Raw genomic sequence first — 17,675 nt, forward strand, 5'->3', positions numbered from 1 at the left:
CTAGATTTGAGAATGAGTAAAATATTATGCATGGGAAAACAAATATTCCAGTACCCCTAATCTCTGAACTCTGAGCTTAAATTCACAACTCTGCCACAACACCAGCTATTGCACTTTGCCTCAAAACATCTAAGAAAACATTATGTATTTAAAAATCAAGGCCTTCCCCCACAAGTTGTATAAGATTTGAATAAATGACAAGACCAGACATAACGTTCATACAACATATCTTACTCAATTTCTGATACAGGGTACTTCAAAATACTATCTAGATAAAACTACACATGGCATATGCTGCTTCCAAAAGTGACTACAGGACTGGATTCCAAGTATGGGTAGCAATTTCCTATGTGGAGCCTCCTCCATAACTAGCACAGCCACACAGAAGTGATAGAGCTTCCAGCTAGTGCTGGAATTCCTTAGCCAGGCCAAAGGCTGCTCCTTCTTTACAGACCACTTCTACAGATGCTGTACAAACCAGATGGCTGAACACACCTCGTCCTTACATGGACAGAGGATGTCTGGTGACACATGAAGAGTTACACAAACAAATAAATTCAGGAATTGATTCCGTAACATGAAGTGGGGATGGAGAGGAATTTTAATTGAGGTGAGCATTATTTATGACAATGAATGATCTAATTAATAATGAACAGTATTATCATAACTGGAAAAGTAGTAGTAATTTGCTAATATTTCAAAGCTAACTTATGCACTGTTAATTTTCAAATACTTCCTCACACTTGCTATAGCTAGAAGTAACATCTCAGAATAGTATTGAGCTTCTGTAAGGAGCTCTTTTTATATCCTCAAAATTTCTACTTTTTGTTGAATTTGTGCGTGCAGACATTTTATTTCTATATTGCCCCAAAGCAAGTATGTTAAAGGCAACAATACCACATTTGATTCCTATCACTTGCATTCTAAAGCTAGTTATTTGCCATTAAGAAGAAATTAACTTGTAATTCCTATTTGTTTATTTTTAGCAAAACTGCATGAACATTTTTCACCAAAAAATCACCCAGGAGATGCAAAAATGAAAAACCTAAACACATCAAAAACACATTCTAAAATACTTAGTGAAGGCTCTTCGTGGAGCACAAAAAGGCCAAGGGACAGCTCAGGGCTTTGGAAACTGTAAGGGAAAGGATTATAAATCTAAGCAAAGCAACAAGAAAATCAAATTGGTTTAATAAAAATTTAAATTTTAAAATTAGTCTGTTAGAATGCCCTCATTTGTGTCCTTAGTTACAGCTATCTCAAGAAGGACCTGATTTTCAAAGAATTGTAAGATCACAACTATTGTAAATCTGGTTCAGTCAGATATCTCAATCTGCCCACCACATTTCAAATTAGACTATGAAAAATTCAAACAACTAATGGGAAAAAAAAGATGGGTCAAAATACCCTGAAACAATGATAACTCAAAGAATGCATCTAACTCAGTGCATACAATTGGTTCTACATGTTTCATTCCAGACCTATTTACTTCCAAAAACACCTCTCCAAACTTGTGCCATAAATACTGGAACACAAATGATCCCTATTATGTCATGTAATCACCACCACAACAGAATTAATGGCTCCCCAATAGTAAACCTAGAATGAGCCAAGGCAATCAGCTGCACAGGACGCTGGTTACATGTGAGATTACTGCTTTGAGGAAGCTTGTTTCTAGATGGAAAGCAAGTATTCCTCAGTATTTTGTACAGACACCAGATATTTGGTACTCTGCCTCCACAGAAAATTAGGATAAAGTGAACCTTGTGAGATCAGTTATTGCATAGTAAACACAGACTATTTTTTTCTACAGAGCAAACTATGGGCTTCTCCCATGTCTGCTGACTGAGGGACAAGAAGTATGGTATTAAGGGCAAATTTTTCCCCGTGCCTACTCTGTGCTCTTTTTCCCCTACTCCCCTTCCAGTTTGAAACAGTTTTCTTACTTCTGCCATGAAAGATGATGCTTTGTGTTCTCACCAGAGTGACAGTAAAATTCACAGATTTATAGAGAGATACCCATTTTTGTTCTATTTTTTATGTTGACATTTGTATATATACCCATTGTAATGACTGCTCAGCGAAAAGACAATACGAAACAATCAGTTTTGATAGGAATAGATTCTTCCCTATATACCTTTTTTTTTCTCTAGTGTTTCATTCTTTCTCATATACTGCTGTCTACAAGCCAGGAATCCCAGCCAACATATATCCAGAGACTATATATGTTAGACTAGACTGCTGTTTTCTTCTGAGTCATTCTACATGGAGTACGCAGTGCACTGAAGTAGATTCAACATATGCAACACTAGCTACAACTCATTTTAATTAAGAGCCTAAACAGTAAAGTTTCTCCTCTGGATTCAGCTATTTCTGTTCTACAACTAAGGGGAAATTCAATCTACAGTAAAAAATGAAACAAACCAAAACAAAAACCCCAAACCAACCAACCAACCAAAAAACACCCAAAACAAAAAAAGAACCCCCAAACAAACAAACAAATGAACTAACCAAACAAACAAAAAAAGGAGATATGTAGTGACTAGAAAGACCCCAAGTCATGTAGCTAGATTATAAAAGAAACAAACCAACCAATCAAGCAAACAGCACATACACACAGAATCTCTTACCCTAAAGCAAAAGATCTGAGAGACTCCCTTCCATGCTTCACCCCTCATAGATGGGAGATTTTTATAATTATATTATAAATAACAGTTTTACTCATTTGAGAAATTCTCATGGTATTTCAATACAACCCATGTAACAATCCAAATAATTTTTAAATACACAATACATTCTCTAAACATAAAGTTTAGGAAGCATTTGAAGAAGTGGGAACTAGGCAAAGACAGGTTCTCCCCCAGATTTCCAAATATCCCACTCATTATAAATCATTTCACATGTAAGATTGAGGAGAGATCATTGTAAATTAACAGCTGTTTGATTAGTTTAGTACCTAATCATACTTCTACAACTAGAATGGATGAAAACAGAAGTGATGGCTACTGGAATGTACCCACAAGTTATCTAGCATTCAGATTTGAAGATCTGATCAGACACTTCTGGAAACGTGACAGATGTCATGAGATTATTTGGTCCTGTTACCCCCACTTCAGTTTATCCATTATTTATATAATGAAGTTTATCCAGAAAGCATTGCAGTGTAATCCTCGTGACACTTTACAAGTACACCTATCCTTCTCTGTACTTGCAGAAATGAAAGAAAAATTGATTAAACTTCTGATGGTAACAGCTCTTTAATCTCTCAGGAGCTGTCATACTCAGTGATGCTAAGTCTGGAGAATCGACTGAGTGCCTTCAAACAAGCATTGCACCCTGTGAACTCCACAACATCCAAAGGAAAAGGGGTTTTCATAATTTTTTTTAAGTGGGTAACTTTAGCACCCACAAGCTAAAAAGCTTGATTTGCCTTTCATAATTGCCAATCAGGATATAAATATTCCAACAAAAGCAGGTATTTTTAAATTTAGCATTGGGGGAGCTGAGTGAGGAAGACTTATCCCCACCCTTGAAAAACACCAGATAGAAAGGAAACTCACTAAACTATTAATGTAACTCACTAGCATTTAGACATTTTCATCATTCATAAAGTACTCAACCTCATACTATTATAGGCTTCTAAGGACAACCAAGAGGGTGAGTTGTAAGAGAGAGAAGTAGATGGCTTCAATCCCTAGAAAGCATTTCACTGGAGTAGCCTCACCCTTTGGGCAAGGTGATACTGAAAAACAGGGGATGAAGGGAGGATTTGTTTTTACACAGCCTATATCTCAAGGAGGCTTCCTATACTGCCACAGGAAGGGTTTGTCTCCTGTCTGCCAATCTCTCCCAGTGGATCAGTAGAAGCTGGGCCCATGGCAGTGCTCACTAGAAGGCAGCCCTGGTTCCACAGCCCTGTGGTGCAGTGATGCTTTCTGCAGTCTGCAGGTGAGCTTCACCAAGCCTGAACATGAGGCAGCTCCTAACAATCTCATCATTACTTTCCTACTCATTCACAGAAGTGTGGTTTCTTTCCAAGCTGTAGTTTATGACTAAAGTTCAGCTTCAATTCTGTTTTCCAAACAAATATACTCAGGCCTCCATAGAAATAGAAGATGGAAAGTTTAAAACTCAACTTTATAATAAGCTATGGAAGTTACTATTGAAGCAGATCTTTGTGACAGGAACAATGAATATATAAAAAGCTTACTTTTTGACCCAGGCATCTACCTCATTCCTCCTTCATACCCTACCTCTTCCTTCTGCTCGCTGTTTTTACAGAGGCTTTAAGGAATGTAACTGAAGTGACTTAAACTATTGATCAACCCTTCTCAATGAATATAGTTAACAGCAACAAATCGTAAATTGTAAGTATCTGAAAGGAAAAAAGGTGCTTCCCAAGGAATAGATTTCCTTTATGTTGGAGTTATAGTTGCAGTGTTCTGTCTATAGGAGAACCACTTCAATGCACGGTAATCTCCTCAATGCTGTAGAGCCATTAGCTATGCCTGAGTACATCAATAACTGCTATTCTAATTGATGAAAAGCTAAATTTCCATGTAACCCAAAATCAGAACCTTTACTCTTTCTGCAGAAGAAAAACAAATCATTAATTTTCTGATCATTAGAGAAGTCAACCTATTTCTCAGGAAGTGACCCTGAAGGACAAAGAGCAGATAAAGCTGCTGGTATTATGACTTTTTAATCAAATGCCAGTTTAGAGAGTTTCACCTGAGCATGAATTTTGAACCATTTCACTGAAATGCACAACTCATTTACCAAAAAAATCTCAGATTTATAACTGTGGTTTCAACAAGACCTATATCAAAGAGAAGGAAGGAAGGAAGGACGGAAGGAAGGAAGGACGGAAGGAAGGAAGGAAGGCTTATTTTCCCTATGACTCCAGCTTTGCAATTTAAGATGGCTTTTGGGGATATTTAATATACACAGAAAGTGATTTTCCCTTTACAACTCTCAATAGTTTTCTCCCTTCTGTATTTCTGTTCTTGGTGAGCTTGGAGTGATACTTAGACAATTCAGATCAAATGTTAACCAAAGAGCTAACAATTTGCAAAAAGAGGGCTTAATTTCATTACCAGAAAAAAAATCTGTCAGGGACATGCACTTCAGTCAGACGAGAAATGGAAAAAACTAAATGAAAAAGAATTTGTGGGCCCCAGTTACATGGGCTGCTCTGTCCCCAGAAAAAGTGAGCTGCAGTGCAGTTCAGAGGTGTCACACTCTTATTGCCTTAGTCTATCTTAAAAGTACACCTTTCAAGCCATCCCTTAAAGGTTATTTTTGCATTTTAATGTCTCTTGCATGTAATTTCATGCTACCCAAATCACAGCTTACATGGTTTTTAGTTTATTTCTTATGTACTCCAAGTCTTCTAAGTCACTTCCAATGAATTTAAATGGCACGTATTTTCATGCACTTATAGTAATATTAAATTATCTCCTTTTTAGAAGGGCAAACAGTCAACCTGCATGTGTGATATTCGGCTGTCTTGGCAGCACTGTACCTGTCACTAAACATCCAAGCAGAAGTGGTAAGAGGAGGAACATTACCATATTGCTACACCTCCTGACAACCTTCCATGACATCAAAGAATCATAGAATCTTTGAGGTTGGAAAAGACCACCAACGTCATCGACTCCAACCTGTGACCAATCACCACTTTGTCAACTAAAGCACAGCACTGAGTGCCACATCCAATTGTTTCTTGAACACCTCCAGGGATGGTGACTCCACCACCTCCCTGGTCAGCCTCCTGTCCAATGCCTGCCAACAATACGTTACTTCTGAGGAATTTGCATTCTTATGGGAATTTACTCATTAATCTGTTTCATCTATTGTGAACACAAACTCTGTGACCAACAGTGGAGTGCAATTTTCTACATACAGTTTTGTCTGAACATTAATTTGGTCAGTTTCCCAGCTAAGCAATACTAGCGAGTTCATGTGTGTTGGGAGAAGAAAGCAACATCTCTGTGGATGGCAAAAGCTTCTTTTTCATGCCGCCTTTAATTGTGGGCCATTCAGTCTGCTGGGCAGGGAGCTCTTGCTAGGTAACCACTTTCATTTATCTTTTTTTATCCAGTCTCATGAGAAGGCAAGGTGCATTATCAAAACAAATTATCCATCACAACTGAGATTGGACAAGGTATTAAGAAAAGAAATCTCACTCTGATCACTGGGCTTACACACTCCTAAATTGATTAAATATGTAATGAATATTTTCCTAGTGTGTGACGAATGAAAGACGATGACAGACTTAAAGAAGGTTGCATACTGCCAGAGCAGCCAAGTAACATTTTGTTTTTAGACAATTCTAACTGTTTAACATTAAAAGAAATTATAGGCAGGCATACAAATAATAAAAATGCAACTCTGAGACACATTTAATAAGCTACGCTCCTCAATATATTACTTGGGAAATGAATGGCACCGCAGATGAACAGTGTATTTTACTCAACAGCAATACAAAGTCTTTTTTATAAAGAACGGCAACATACACTGGAACCCGTTACCGATACCATCAGTTCCAAGTTACTGAATTATGATATCTTTAATGTGCTGTGTGGCATGAACACAAACATGTGGGAAGTCCAGAGTTTCAATTTCTTCCTCTGGAAGAAATTACAGGAGAAACTTTCTGATGACTGTGTAACTTCACCTGACCTGTTCATAAGTTTGCAAAGGGGTATACAGAGTGATATTTGGTGTTTAATTGTGCATTAATGAAATTAGGTCACACACCATTAATTTAATTAATGAATATTTCTTCAAATAAGCTTCCTGCCATCTTTCCAAATTTTAATTTAGAACATTATTCTGCATATTGGCAGAAGAAGTGAGCTTAGTTGTGTAATCATCCTTCACAGCTAATGATGTCACCAAAATATCACATCCTTGTGATCACATCTCCCTCTTTTAGGTAGACCATAAGTGACAAAAAGCCCTGTCCAGTCATGTTCTTAACTTTCTTTTAAAGGCATTTTAGAACCTGCTGCTCCAGGGACTAATCTGAAAGAGCACAGAAACTTCATCTGTTTTTTACTTCTCATGTGAAAGCCATATTCCCCTGGCTGCTACAAGAAACAAGGAGTGAGTCAGGATGATGCTGAAAGCAAGAAGGAGAAATAAAATACTGTGAGAGAAAGACTTCTCTCCTACAGTCTTGCCTTCCAATTTAATATGGGTATTTCACATACTGGGGAAAAAAAGAGTGACTTCACACTTTCCTGCATGCCACTCTCACAACAGCTGCCTACCTGGGGTCACATCCCCGCCGCAGGCATCTCACAGACCATTGCTTCTCTACAGCAGGGCAGAAGGTGAAGGGGCAAAGAGCACCAAGGCACAGGATCCATCTGGGCTGACACAAATACAGCTAGGAGCCTAACAACTTGACTCACTAGCAATTAAACTAATTAAGGCCGACTTTTCAATGCTTTGTGGCCTGTCTTCATGCCTCCCTGCCCTACTATACCTGTTTCTCCATAATTCTGACATCCCTGTCCCACACCTTCTGTCTTGACACCACCCTTTTCCTAATGCCTCCTCAAAACACATTCCCTTCTACCAAATGTGAGAGGAACCAGTCAGTGGTTCTCAACATGCAGACATGGTAACACTAACAGCATTATTAGGAAGAGAAAATAATTATACCAACCCCAAGCTGACATATTCCTAAAAATAATTTTATTTTTTTTAGTCCCCTTTTTAAGTTCAGCGAAGCAAAAGAAAAAAAAATTAGAAGCCCGCCTTACCAGTACGTTAGTGTCACACAAAGGAAAACATCTGCATTGATGGCTTGGGCCAAAAACAATGGATTATAAAAAGCCTGAGACATTTGGAAGCTCAAACTACTTCCTAAATATCCTCTCCAAGTTAAGCACCCTACTGGCTTCCTGTTCTCCAAACATACTGTGCTGTCTACACATTTATCAATCTCTCATATCAGTGCTTTTTACTATGCAGTGTTCTGCAGTATGGCCTTCCTGAATTCAGTGACAGTCTTTTCACATCCAAGCAATCTCTCTGATACCAGGCATGCAATGAATCAAGCTGAACCACAAACAGTGACCTCTCACCTCTCCATTTGACTGTTTGTCCTTACACAGGGAGCACTCCTGAATTCTGACAAGCGGTGCAGAAATGGGAATTGCTACCATAACATCTAATGGAAATTTCAAGGGCATCAGATTCCAGCTTTGGCAGAGGAAATTCCAGTATAAATGCAGGAACACCAGAAGCAGATAGCTTCTGCTGGAAACATACATACACTCTTTAATTAATAACCTTATATTTAATACTAAAAAAAAAAAAAAAAAAAAAAAAAAAATCCATGTATCACACAGAAACATACAAAAATAGCCTGGGAAGAAATCAATACACATCTCACATATAGCAACGTCATAACAACCCAAGAGGACAAACAGGAGAACTTAAGAGGACGCAAAGGCAACAGAAGGAAGAAAGTACCGCTGGGGCGGTATTTTGTAGGAAAAAGACCTTGTTGAATTTCCAATTTTTGAGGAAGAGAAAAAAGCATCTTGTGCTCTTCTAAGTAGAACATCTGCCTGCTTCAACACTTTCAAATACTAATATACATCTTGTACAGGCAATAATTTTAGAGATAATGTATCTTTTAATTAAAAGTGAAATTTTTTAAAAAATGGGCGACTGATACCCTGCCGCATCTGTGGAGTTCCATAAATTTATCTTCCAAAATCTTATCTTTTTTTACATCAACACATTGATTTAAAAAATCTAATGTCTATATATGGTTATTTCTTCTTGTAAAGAATCTAGTCCCAACTGATTGACTATTTATTTCTCAAATACCACTGAATATTTTGAGTTCATGTCAGCTGTATCAGGTTTATAGGGTTGGGGACTTTGCTTTTCTCCTCCACATTTTTTTTTTTTTCCACTAATTAAACTTCAAAGTAACTAAAACTGTTTTCCGTGCTGAAGTATTACAATGACAATATCATTGACTACTCTTCATTTAGAGCTATGTCCATCATGAACAGCAATTGAAAGATCAGTCCCACACAGAGTAGACCATCTCCTGAACCCTGAAATGCAGAGTAAGGAATTCCTTAGCAGTACCTGTTACTTCCGTGTAGGCAGAGGAAAACATCTGAAACTAACGCACAGCTACTGTTACTGCATTTGGGACTAAATACAATTTACGCGCAACATATGCCTCCTCTTTGCTATCAATTCTTTAGATAAGAGCTTATTTATATAACTGCTGCTGACTTGGAATCAACAGGAAGCATTAAGGCTTTACATGAGCATATGTATATTTTATTTTTCCAAAGCAATTGTCACTAGTTGTGCGGTTACACTACCCATACTGCAGCTTCTTTGAACAATACCTTCTCCACCCACTAAACACTTCTTCCCAGATGTCTTTTAGCATTTCAAACTGTCCAACAGCAGATTCCTTCAATAAAGATAATTTCTTTTGCTTTCTTTTCCCCTCCAAAAAAATAAATAGGTGTTTCACAAAATCAAATCACATTCTAGTGGAGAGGCTATGGAGAACAGGAGCAGGTTACCAGAGATCTCACAGCCACTGAGGAGAGTGAAAAAGCCTGGACAGTGACAGAAAGAGCTCTCAGCTTTAAACGCCAAATGGAAAGGTTTAGAAGATTTTTTCCTCTGTTCAGCATGAGCTAGAGATAAGGAAACTCAGTAAGATTTATTCTCCAGCACAATTAGCAACTCTTCTAGGCTACACAGAATCTTCCAACAAGACAACAAAAAGCAGCCTCATCCTTCCCCTGCACATTGCTTTGGCTGCCTTTGTGTAGGAGAAGCAAGCACTGGATTAACATTAACATATGCCAGTTTCTGCATGTGGGAGAAGTAATTTGTCCTTTCCATGAGATGTTGTCTCAACTCTGGACAGCAATGGGTGGGTGTGTGTCAGGGAATTCACAGTAAGCATTGCATCTGACCATAAAATGGTACATGCCTTGTTTCTGGTGTATGACGGTCTTTAGACAAAAATTAATTAAAATAAACTTATCCCTCACTATCAAACTGGTTTTTAAAGAACATGATCAGGCCTGCATACTGCTAACTTGGTCAGAGACCAGTACTGCTCAAAGAACCGAACTATAAAAGGTTTTCCTGAAAATTCAGTCAGGCTCCAAGAAAAAAAAATTGAAATAAAAAAGATTCATCCACAGACAAAAATTAATAATTAAGAAATCAGCAGAGATTAACATACACACACAGAAGATAGCTACCAAGTCAAACAGAATGGTCTTATAAAAAGCAAAACAAAACAAAAAACCAAAAAAAACCCCTCAGCCTCCTCTTTCCCCAAAAGCAGTTATTATTTTAGGATGCAAAAATTACTCCTTTTTTTTTTCTTTTTTTTTTTTTAAATAAAGAAAAACCCTCAGGCACAAGGTAGAATTTCTGGTTGACAAGGCAAGCCTACATTTGCAATCAAGAGGTGAGCATGACTCCTCAGGCTCACAGTCCACTCATCTTCACGAGTTTCATAAAGTGTGAGCATCAGCTACCTATCAACAAAATTACTCTGAGTTGACACACCAGAATGTATTTCTTACTTCTGTAGTTCAGCCAAAGAAAACTAGATTACTCCAAAGGTGACAAAACAGATAGGTTTTTCTGTTCTCCGAGGACAGAGATGAACTTCACTAACTGAGCCGCTGAGGACTTCTGCAGCACACAGAGATCTGCTTTTCACATTCTCCTACACAGAGGAAAAGTCACCACTCAAATAATTACCAGCAATATGAGTAAAAAAGACTTACTTTTGTGTAAGGTCAGATCCAATATGCTGCTATTCCTTAACTGAGCAATACAGTAAGTCCTCATAGAGGTGACCAGTTCATGGGACATCATTTGAGTTTCAGAGAAACAAAGGACAATTCTGTTACTCCCAGCTCAGTCTGCCTTTTCTTTTTGTTTAACAGGCAAATTGCATTATTATTGTTAGTAGTATGTAATCACACATCTCACAAATGTTCTTACTAAGGTAAGATATGACATTAAAGTACAGGACAGTGACCAATTTGACATTAAATGGGACAGTCCACCTCACCTCAGCTAAAGACTATCTTCACATAGTCAGTAGCCTTTAAAGAATACCTGATTGCTAACACATGCTGATTTTTATTTGGGGGATGGGTATCCACTGCTTACTGCTCTTGGAAAGCTCCCACTGAACTGCCACAGCTATATTAGAGGAGAATACTGGCACTCGACTTAAAATGGAGAGGTATCTTGTGATTAAATGCTGCATCGAAATCACATGTCAGCTTTTTCTTTTTTAAAACCATGATACAAACTGAAGCTGATATTTTCCTTGCAATGATAAACATCACAGAAGCATATTCATCCCCATTACTTAACAACAGAACCTATAAACTCCTGCTGATTTCTTTATCCGTTTCTAAAGCACAGTTTAAAATCCTACACTGCAGATAAGGGTACACTGCTCACAAGATTAAAGTCAAGGTCACATATTGCACATACGCTGCTGCTTGTGAAACAGCGATCTGTTTCACAGACTCCACATGTATTTTTAGAAAGGGCTGCTCTAGTCATCAGCTAACAGCCTTTGAATTACAGAAGTGAAGATAAACTTTGGCTTAAAAGGGAAAATATAAGGTTTCTGTGCCAAAACAGACAGACCCCTGCTGATTTAAGGAAGCAAAGTAGTTCTTTTTATCTCTTCACAAAACCTGAAAGGGAAATCCCCAACACACTGAGTATGAACCTTACTTTCCTTCTGATGGAGCTAAGAGTGAAACTCCCCAAGACTTTGATACAACCACAGGTGGACCACCTTTGAAAAGTCCTGGCTTCGCAGTATGCCTGGTAGCTGGTGCTCCCTCCAGACATCTGTTGCACCTTCTGCTCAACAGGCACCTGTGCAACCACTCATACTAAAGCTACAACAGAAGAACCAGCACCATGTAAGCAATGGTCTGTAACACAGAAAAGATTTCTGCCTTCCCCAGGATCCACCATTTGCACAAGATGTCCTTAGTGGATGCCACAAAATATAGTAATCAGGAAAAAGTGAATATATTGATATGCAATAATAATTATCACATGATGCTCATAAAAAAATTACACTTCCAAAATCAAACATTAGGCTTAAATCACAGGTATCTAGACAGGGACTCCAAAATTTCTGTTCACATAAAAAGTGAGCAGCAAAATCTGAATTTTTACCAGTTTTAATGATGGAAAGATCTTTAAGGCATGCCCCAAATAAACAGAGCACAGGCTGAGAGAGTTGGGGCTGTTCAGCTTGGGGAAGAGAAGACTCCAGGGAGACCTTGTAGCACCTTCCAGTACCTAAAGGGGGCTTACAGGAGAGCTGGAGATGGCATCTACTGATTGGACAAAGGCATGTACTCATAGAACAAGGGGGAATGGCTTCCAACTGGAAGAGAGTAGGTTCAGATTACATATTTGTGAGAATTTCTTTACTATAAGGCTAGTGAGGTACTGAAACAGGTTGCCTAGAGAGGTTGTGGACTCCTCATTCCTGGAGGTGTTCAGGGCCAGCCTGGATGGGGCTTTGAGTGACCTGGTCGAGTGGAAGGTGTCCCTGTCCACAGCAGGGGGGTTGGAACTCGATGATCTTTAAGGTCCCTTCCAACCCAAACGATTCTATGATTCTGTGATTCCTGTTAACTCCCTAAAATAGCACTCCTTCTTTTTGCCCAGTGGAACTAGTTAAGATTGCTCTTTACTAGAAGGGATAAAACTGCAGCAGCTTTGTGCAGTAGGAAGACACATAGTAGAGATCAACCCCATGGACAGGTACAAGTTCCTTATGGTGAATCACTGTTTGTACAATCAGGACTTACCCAGAGAGCTGATCCAAGGCCACCAGAGATGTAAAACTTCTACGTCATCCTGCAACATGCATGTTCTGGCAGGCCACTGAAAATGCTTGATCAGCTAAATGCTAATTTTTTGTAAGTCACTTGGAGAAGGTTCCTTTATTTACTATTGCTGCCACCAACCTGTACATTAGCCTGTACATTTTCTTTGCCTTCTTTCCGCAAGGCAACAAAATTGAGAGCTTTAAAAGACTTTTTATTACCTCAACATCAGTGTGTTGAGACCATCAGCATGTGGGGATACATGGCTAAATAAAAGGAGGCCAAGAAATAAGTAAAAGCAATGTGCTTCTCATCCATACTGCTCCGCTATCAGCCAGTTCCTGGAGTCTGTCCTGGACTAGTCCAATTAGTCAGCTAAAGAGAGATGTGTTGGGCAGGGGACACTTAGCCTAGGAATCTGTCGGGCACCTTTCTTTTGGCACTGCTGATATCACTTGAAGGCACAAGTTCTTGAGCACAGAAGATGTCACTGTTTTTCAGACAAGGAGTTCCAGACAGGACACCATGTGCACGTACAGCAATCACTTAAGGGATACTGAGTTTCCTCACAGAAGTGACAAACTTTCAAGGCGAATGCATGACAATTCATGAATTGGATAACATGTTAAAGTTCCAAAGAGGAAATGAAAGGGCAGAAGGAATTTGCAACCTAGGTCACCTTACCATAGACGATTATGTGATTTCAATTAGCTAACATTATTGAAGATTCTATTTTAAAGCCTTTTTTTTTTTTTTCTGGAAATATTCTAAATTATCTACATCTTACTTTAGCAGGCTGCACAGCTCAGAAGGCTACATTAGGAAAAACATTTTCAAATGGAGGAAAACTCCTAATGCTCTGTCTTTGCAGTAACCTCCCTTTGGGAACCAGACTAATCCACCAAACATCATTCATTAGCAGATACACTTTATTTCAAAACTGGGGAACCTCTGAGAAATGAGCCTAATTCTCAGGAGTTTTGAAAACTCATCTGCTTAAAGGCCTAAACAATGTTTCAGTTACAAAACAGCCACTTTTCCAAAATTTAAGCCTGAATTTCGGACAAGCAACTTCTTGTGTTCAAGCTTTTACTGATGCAAATACTGTATCTAGTATCAGACTGTGACATTGACTTACTGAATCTCAAAGTTCTTCAAAGTGTTGCCTAAGTTTTTTTCATATTCATTTAGAGGCAAAGTATAACTCCATTCTAACTAAACACCTGTGTGTGAGAAAGCCTGCTCTTGTATTCAATCACCAAAATTCAGAGAAATTACAAAACAGAAAAGAGCAGTAACATGAAACTCTCAAGAGTGGCCTAAGTAACAGTTTGAGGGCATCCAAATTGATGTCATTTACTCCACTCTCTACCTGGGTCTTTTTGCCCAAAGAATTTTGAAGTGTCAATATCACAGACATTGATACTTCTTTAAACAAAACAAGTTGCTGTCATATAACCATCACGATTAGATTTGAAGTAGCATGCACAAGGATGGTTAATGCTGGGGGATGGGAAAACCTACATAACCTGCAAAAGTATTTCACAAACACTCGTCTAACTACAAACTTTCACTAGAATGGGCTGGTTTACTATTATAATGTCTCTCCTTTCTCTCCCATCCCCCTTCTTAAAATCCATATCGAAATCCTGTTACTGAATCCACAGCACCTCTGAGGTATTTGTGTCGGAGGGAGGAGAAGGAGAGCTGCCTCTCATCTCCCCACCGAGCCGCAGAAAAAACTGCAGTCCCCTGAGCCCAGCGCCTTCTCCCGGCGTTCCCGTCCCCGCCCCTGCCGCCGCTCCCTCGTACGGGAGACTTCCCGCCCGGGGCCGAATCGAGCTGGGAATGGTCCGGGCCTCCCCCGCCCCCGGCCCGCCCCCCGCAGCCTCGCCCGGCCCTCAGGGTGCCCGCGGTACCTCGGAGCCGGGGGAACTCGCGGTCCCGCAGCGCGCTGAGCCCGTCCCCGTGCCCGTAGCCGTACTCGCAGCCGGCGGGGCGGGCGGCGCGGAAGGCGCGGAAGGAGAGCGGCTCCCCGGCCATGCCGGCTGGAAGGGCCCGGCGCGGAGAGCGGCGCGGCTCCCGCGGCAGCGGAGCCTCCCCGGCCGCCGCGCTCTGGGCCCGCTCAGCTCGGCCCGGCCCGGCCCGGCCCGGCTGCTCCGCCCGCCTCCCGCCCCGCCTGCCCGACCTGCGCCGGGGGCGGCGGCGGCCCCGGGGCCGGTCCGGCCGCGGCTGAGCCGGGCAGTGGGGCCGGCACGGGGAGGCGTTTCCCGTAAGGAAGAAGTTACCCGCAGCACCCGGAGATCGGTTTGGAGATAGCAGTAACAAGTGTGTCTCTGCTCACATACCCTCCTATTGGGACATGCTGTTTATAATACTTCATGGAAATCTCTCTCCCCTAAAATTTTCCAATTCAAGCCCAGATTTTCTTCAATCCCTGTGCCATTGCTGCTAATAGCGGAGGTCACTGTCCCACACCTTGCATTTGGTGTATGATACTCCTGCAGCACGCCGAGCCAGCTCTCAGGGCCATAGATGCTGTGTGTGCAGTGCTGAGTACCACGGCCCACAGCCACAGGAGTGGTACGGGCTGGTCATCAGGGGCAGAGAGAACAGGCATGTTCTCCCGTGTAAAAGCCATTCCTGTAAAAGCCTTTGCTTTGTCAGATAAACTATAATCATACAAATAAACCAAAAAAGTCATAGTTAAAGGAATGTGTTTGTTGTGGGTTTTTTGTTTCCTTTTGTTGTTGTTTTGTTGGTTTGATTTTTTTTTTTTTTGGGGGGGGTGTTGTGTTATTTTCATATTAATTTTTTTTCTGACATTCTCCTTGCAATGAATTTTTCTACTTACAGCTATGCAATCTGCAGAGCATTAAATGACCTCCAATATTAGTCCAATACTAAAATAAAACTGCACATGTTAGGATGGACTTATATCCGAAAACTGGTAAGGCAGACTCTCATTAGATTGTTTGAAATGCTACTAGTGGGATGTCAGTGAAATGGGAAACTACAAAGAATGAACTTCAGCCCAAACTGAACTGTAAAGATTTTCACTTACAAAATGGTACTGAAATAAAGCCATGTAGAAAATCATAACATAAGCCCGATGTGAAGTATAGCATGCTAATGTGCTCCCTGCTTTATATATTAGGAAATTTTGCCTAATTTAAACACATAGCCCTGGATTCAGGGCATATATTTCTGTAACACTATAAAAGTGTATCTGTCCCTGACTCTGTATTAATGATTGGGACAGGTATATAGGACATGACATCCCCAGGTGAAATTGTACCTCTTTTGGCCAGCCAATGATTTTACCAAAACCAATTGCCAAATGAGTCATACCTTAAACATTTCCTTCCAGATGAACAAAACACTGCTGACAAAAAAAAAAGAACAGTTGCTATCAAGTGGAGGAATGTTCTTGGTTGATCTCTTGAAGTCACTTAAAAAAAAAAAACAAACAAAACCACAGCCAAACAAGAACCCTGCACCAAATACCTTTTTTTAAATTATTTTAACAGCTTATGCATTGTGATTTAGGAGATCCTATGCCCTCACTATGAGTTCTTTTTTACTGCAGGTATATGTAGAAAATATCTGCTATGGATTTTCCTTCATATTTCTAGCTTTGTGTTACTAATTTACAGAGCAATTTATTTATATTGATCACTATACATAGTTCCCTAACCATTTTTATATATTGTTTATGTCAAGTAGTTTTTTTCAATTTCTTATTGAAACAAGACTAGTTTTCCCCATGAAAACAGATGACAGAATGCAGCTTTCTTATCTTACAATAAATGCATCTTGAAGACCTAATTTCCTTTCACATTTTTGTATAAAATATGGTCCCTCATAATTGATTTCTGTCTCTTTTTTTCCTCCTGATTTTTGAAGATTAGCCCTTTGGAAGCAACATATACATGGAGACAGTACTAACTGGGAATGTGCTCTGTTTGCACATTGTATGTAGCCTGGTGATGATCACTGATTACTGGGGATCTACTGGTTTACAATAAAGAGCTTAGTTAATCCATCATAAAGGCTGACCAGAATCTTTAGATAATAAGAGGTGTTAAGGTCACTCGGTGTCAGTATAGAAGTTTTTGTGTTTGAAAATCAGTATAACTTCTAAAAAACTATCTAGGCTTTACTCTTAACTCTGTTTCTGAGGTAAAAGCTGGAGATTTCATGGAGTTCTGACATGAAGCGACAACTTCCAGTTCTGAACCCTGTCATGCCCAGCTTGCTTAACCATAACAGGACTATCCCAAGGCTCATCTTACAGTTTCCTGCTTTGACAAAGCTTTACTGACAAGGCTGGTATAAAATACACGGACTAATGCTGTAGAAAGCCATTAGCTAGGGCTTTGTCTCTGCTACTACTTCCTTGAGCTACTACTTCCTTGTAGTAGTCTTAGATATAAATTGTTGAAAACTAAGAGTCACAGCTGATGGGCATGATTGGATATTTTATTAAAGGGTTAAGCAGTTTGGAACCATGTAACAGGAAGCATACAGAATACTAAGAACCACCATGATGCAGTACATGTGAAAACTGCAAAATAGGTCTTGGAAGGGAGAGGTATTGCTCTCAGGCAGAACTTTTGCCAGCAGAAAGCCAGGTTCTCTTTGATCCTCCACTGATACTGAAAGCACCAGTGGAAATGAATGCTACAGCCATTAAATGAGGTGCATTGAGGTCAGCACAGGCGTAGCCTTGCCTTTGTGCTTATTTATTTGGAAAGGCATTATTAACTCATT

The 17,675-nt window shown here is 39.8% G+C and overlaps 1 protein-coding gene across 3 annotated transcripts in view; it reads right to left on the reverse strand.

Moving 5' to 3' along the window:
* Positions 1-15,026, reverse strand: part of MOCOS (molybdenum cofactor sulfurase) — a 209,278-nt gene extending 194,252 nt beyond the window's left edge. For 2 of the 3 annotated variants that reach the window (XR_005604188.1, XM_039569013.1), the window contains exon 1: positions 14,822-15,026. Coding sequence is in view for 2 of the 3 variants with exons in the window: in XM_039569013.1 (XP_039424947.1) it covers positions 14,822-14,945 (124 nt within the window). In the remaining variant the exon portion in view is untranslated. The remainder of the gene's footprint in view (positions 1-14,821) is intronic. The other variant, XM_039569005.1, reaches the window with a different exon arrangement.
* Positions 15,027-17,675: the final 2,649 nt, after the last annotated feature.

Source organism: Corvus cornix, chromosome 2 (genome assembly GCF_000738735.6).
Source record: "Corvus cornix cornix isolate S_Up_H32 chromosome 2, ASM73873v5, whole genome shotgun sequence".
Lineage (NCBI taxonomy): Eukaryota > Metazoa > Chordata > Aves > Passeriformes > Corvidae > Corvus > Corvus cornix.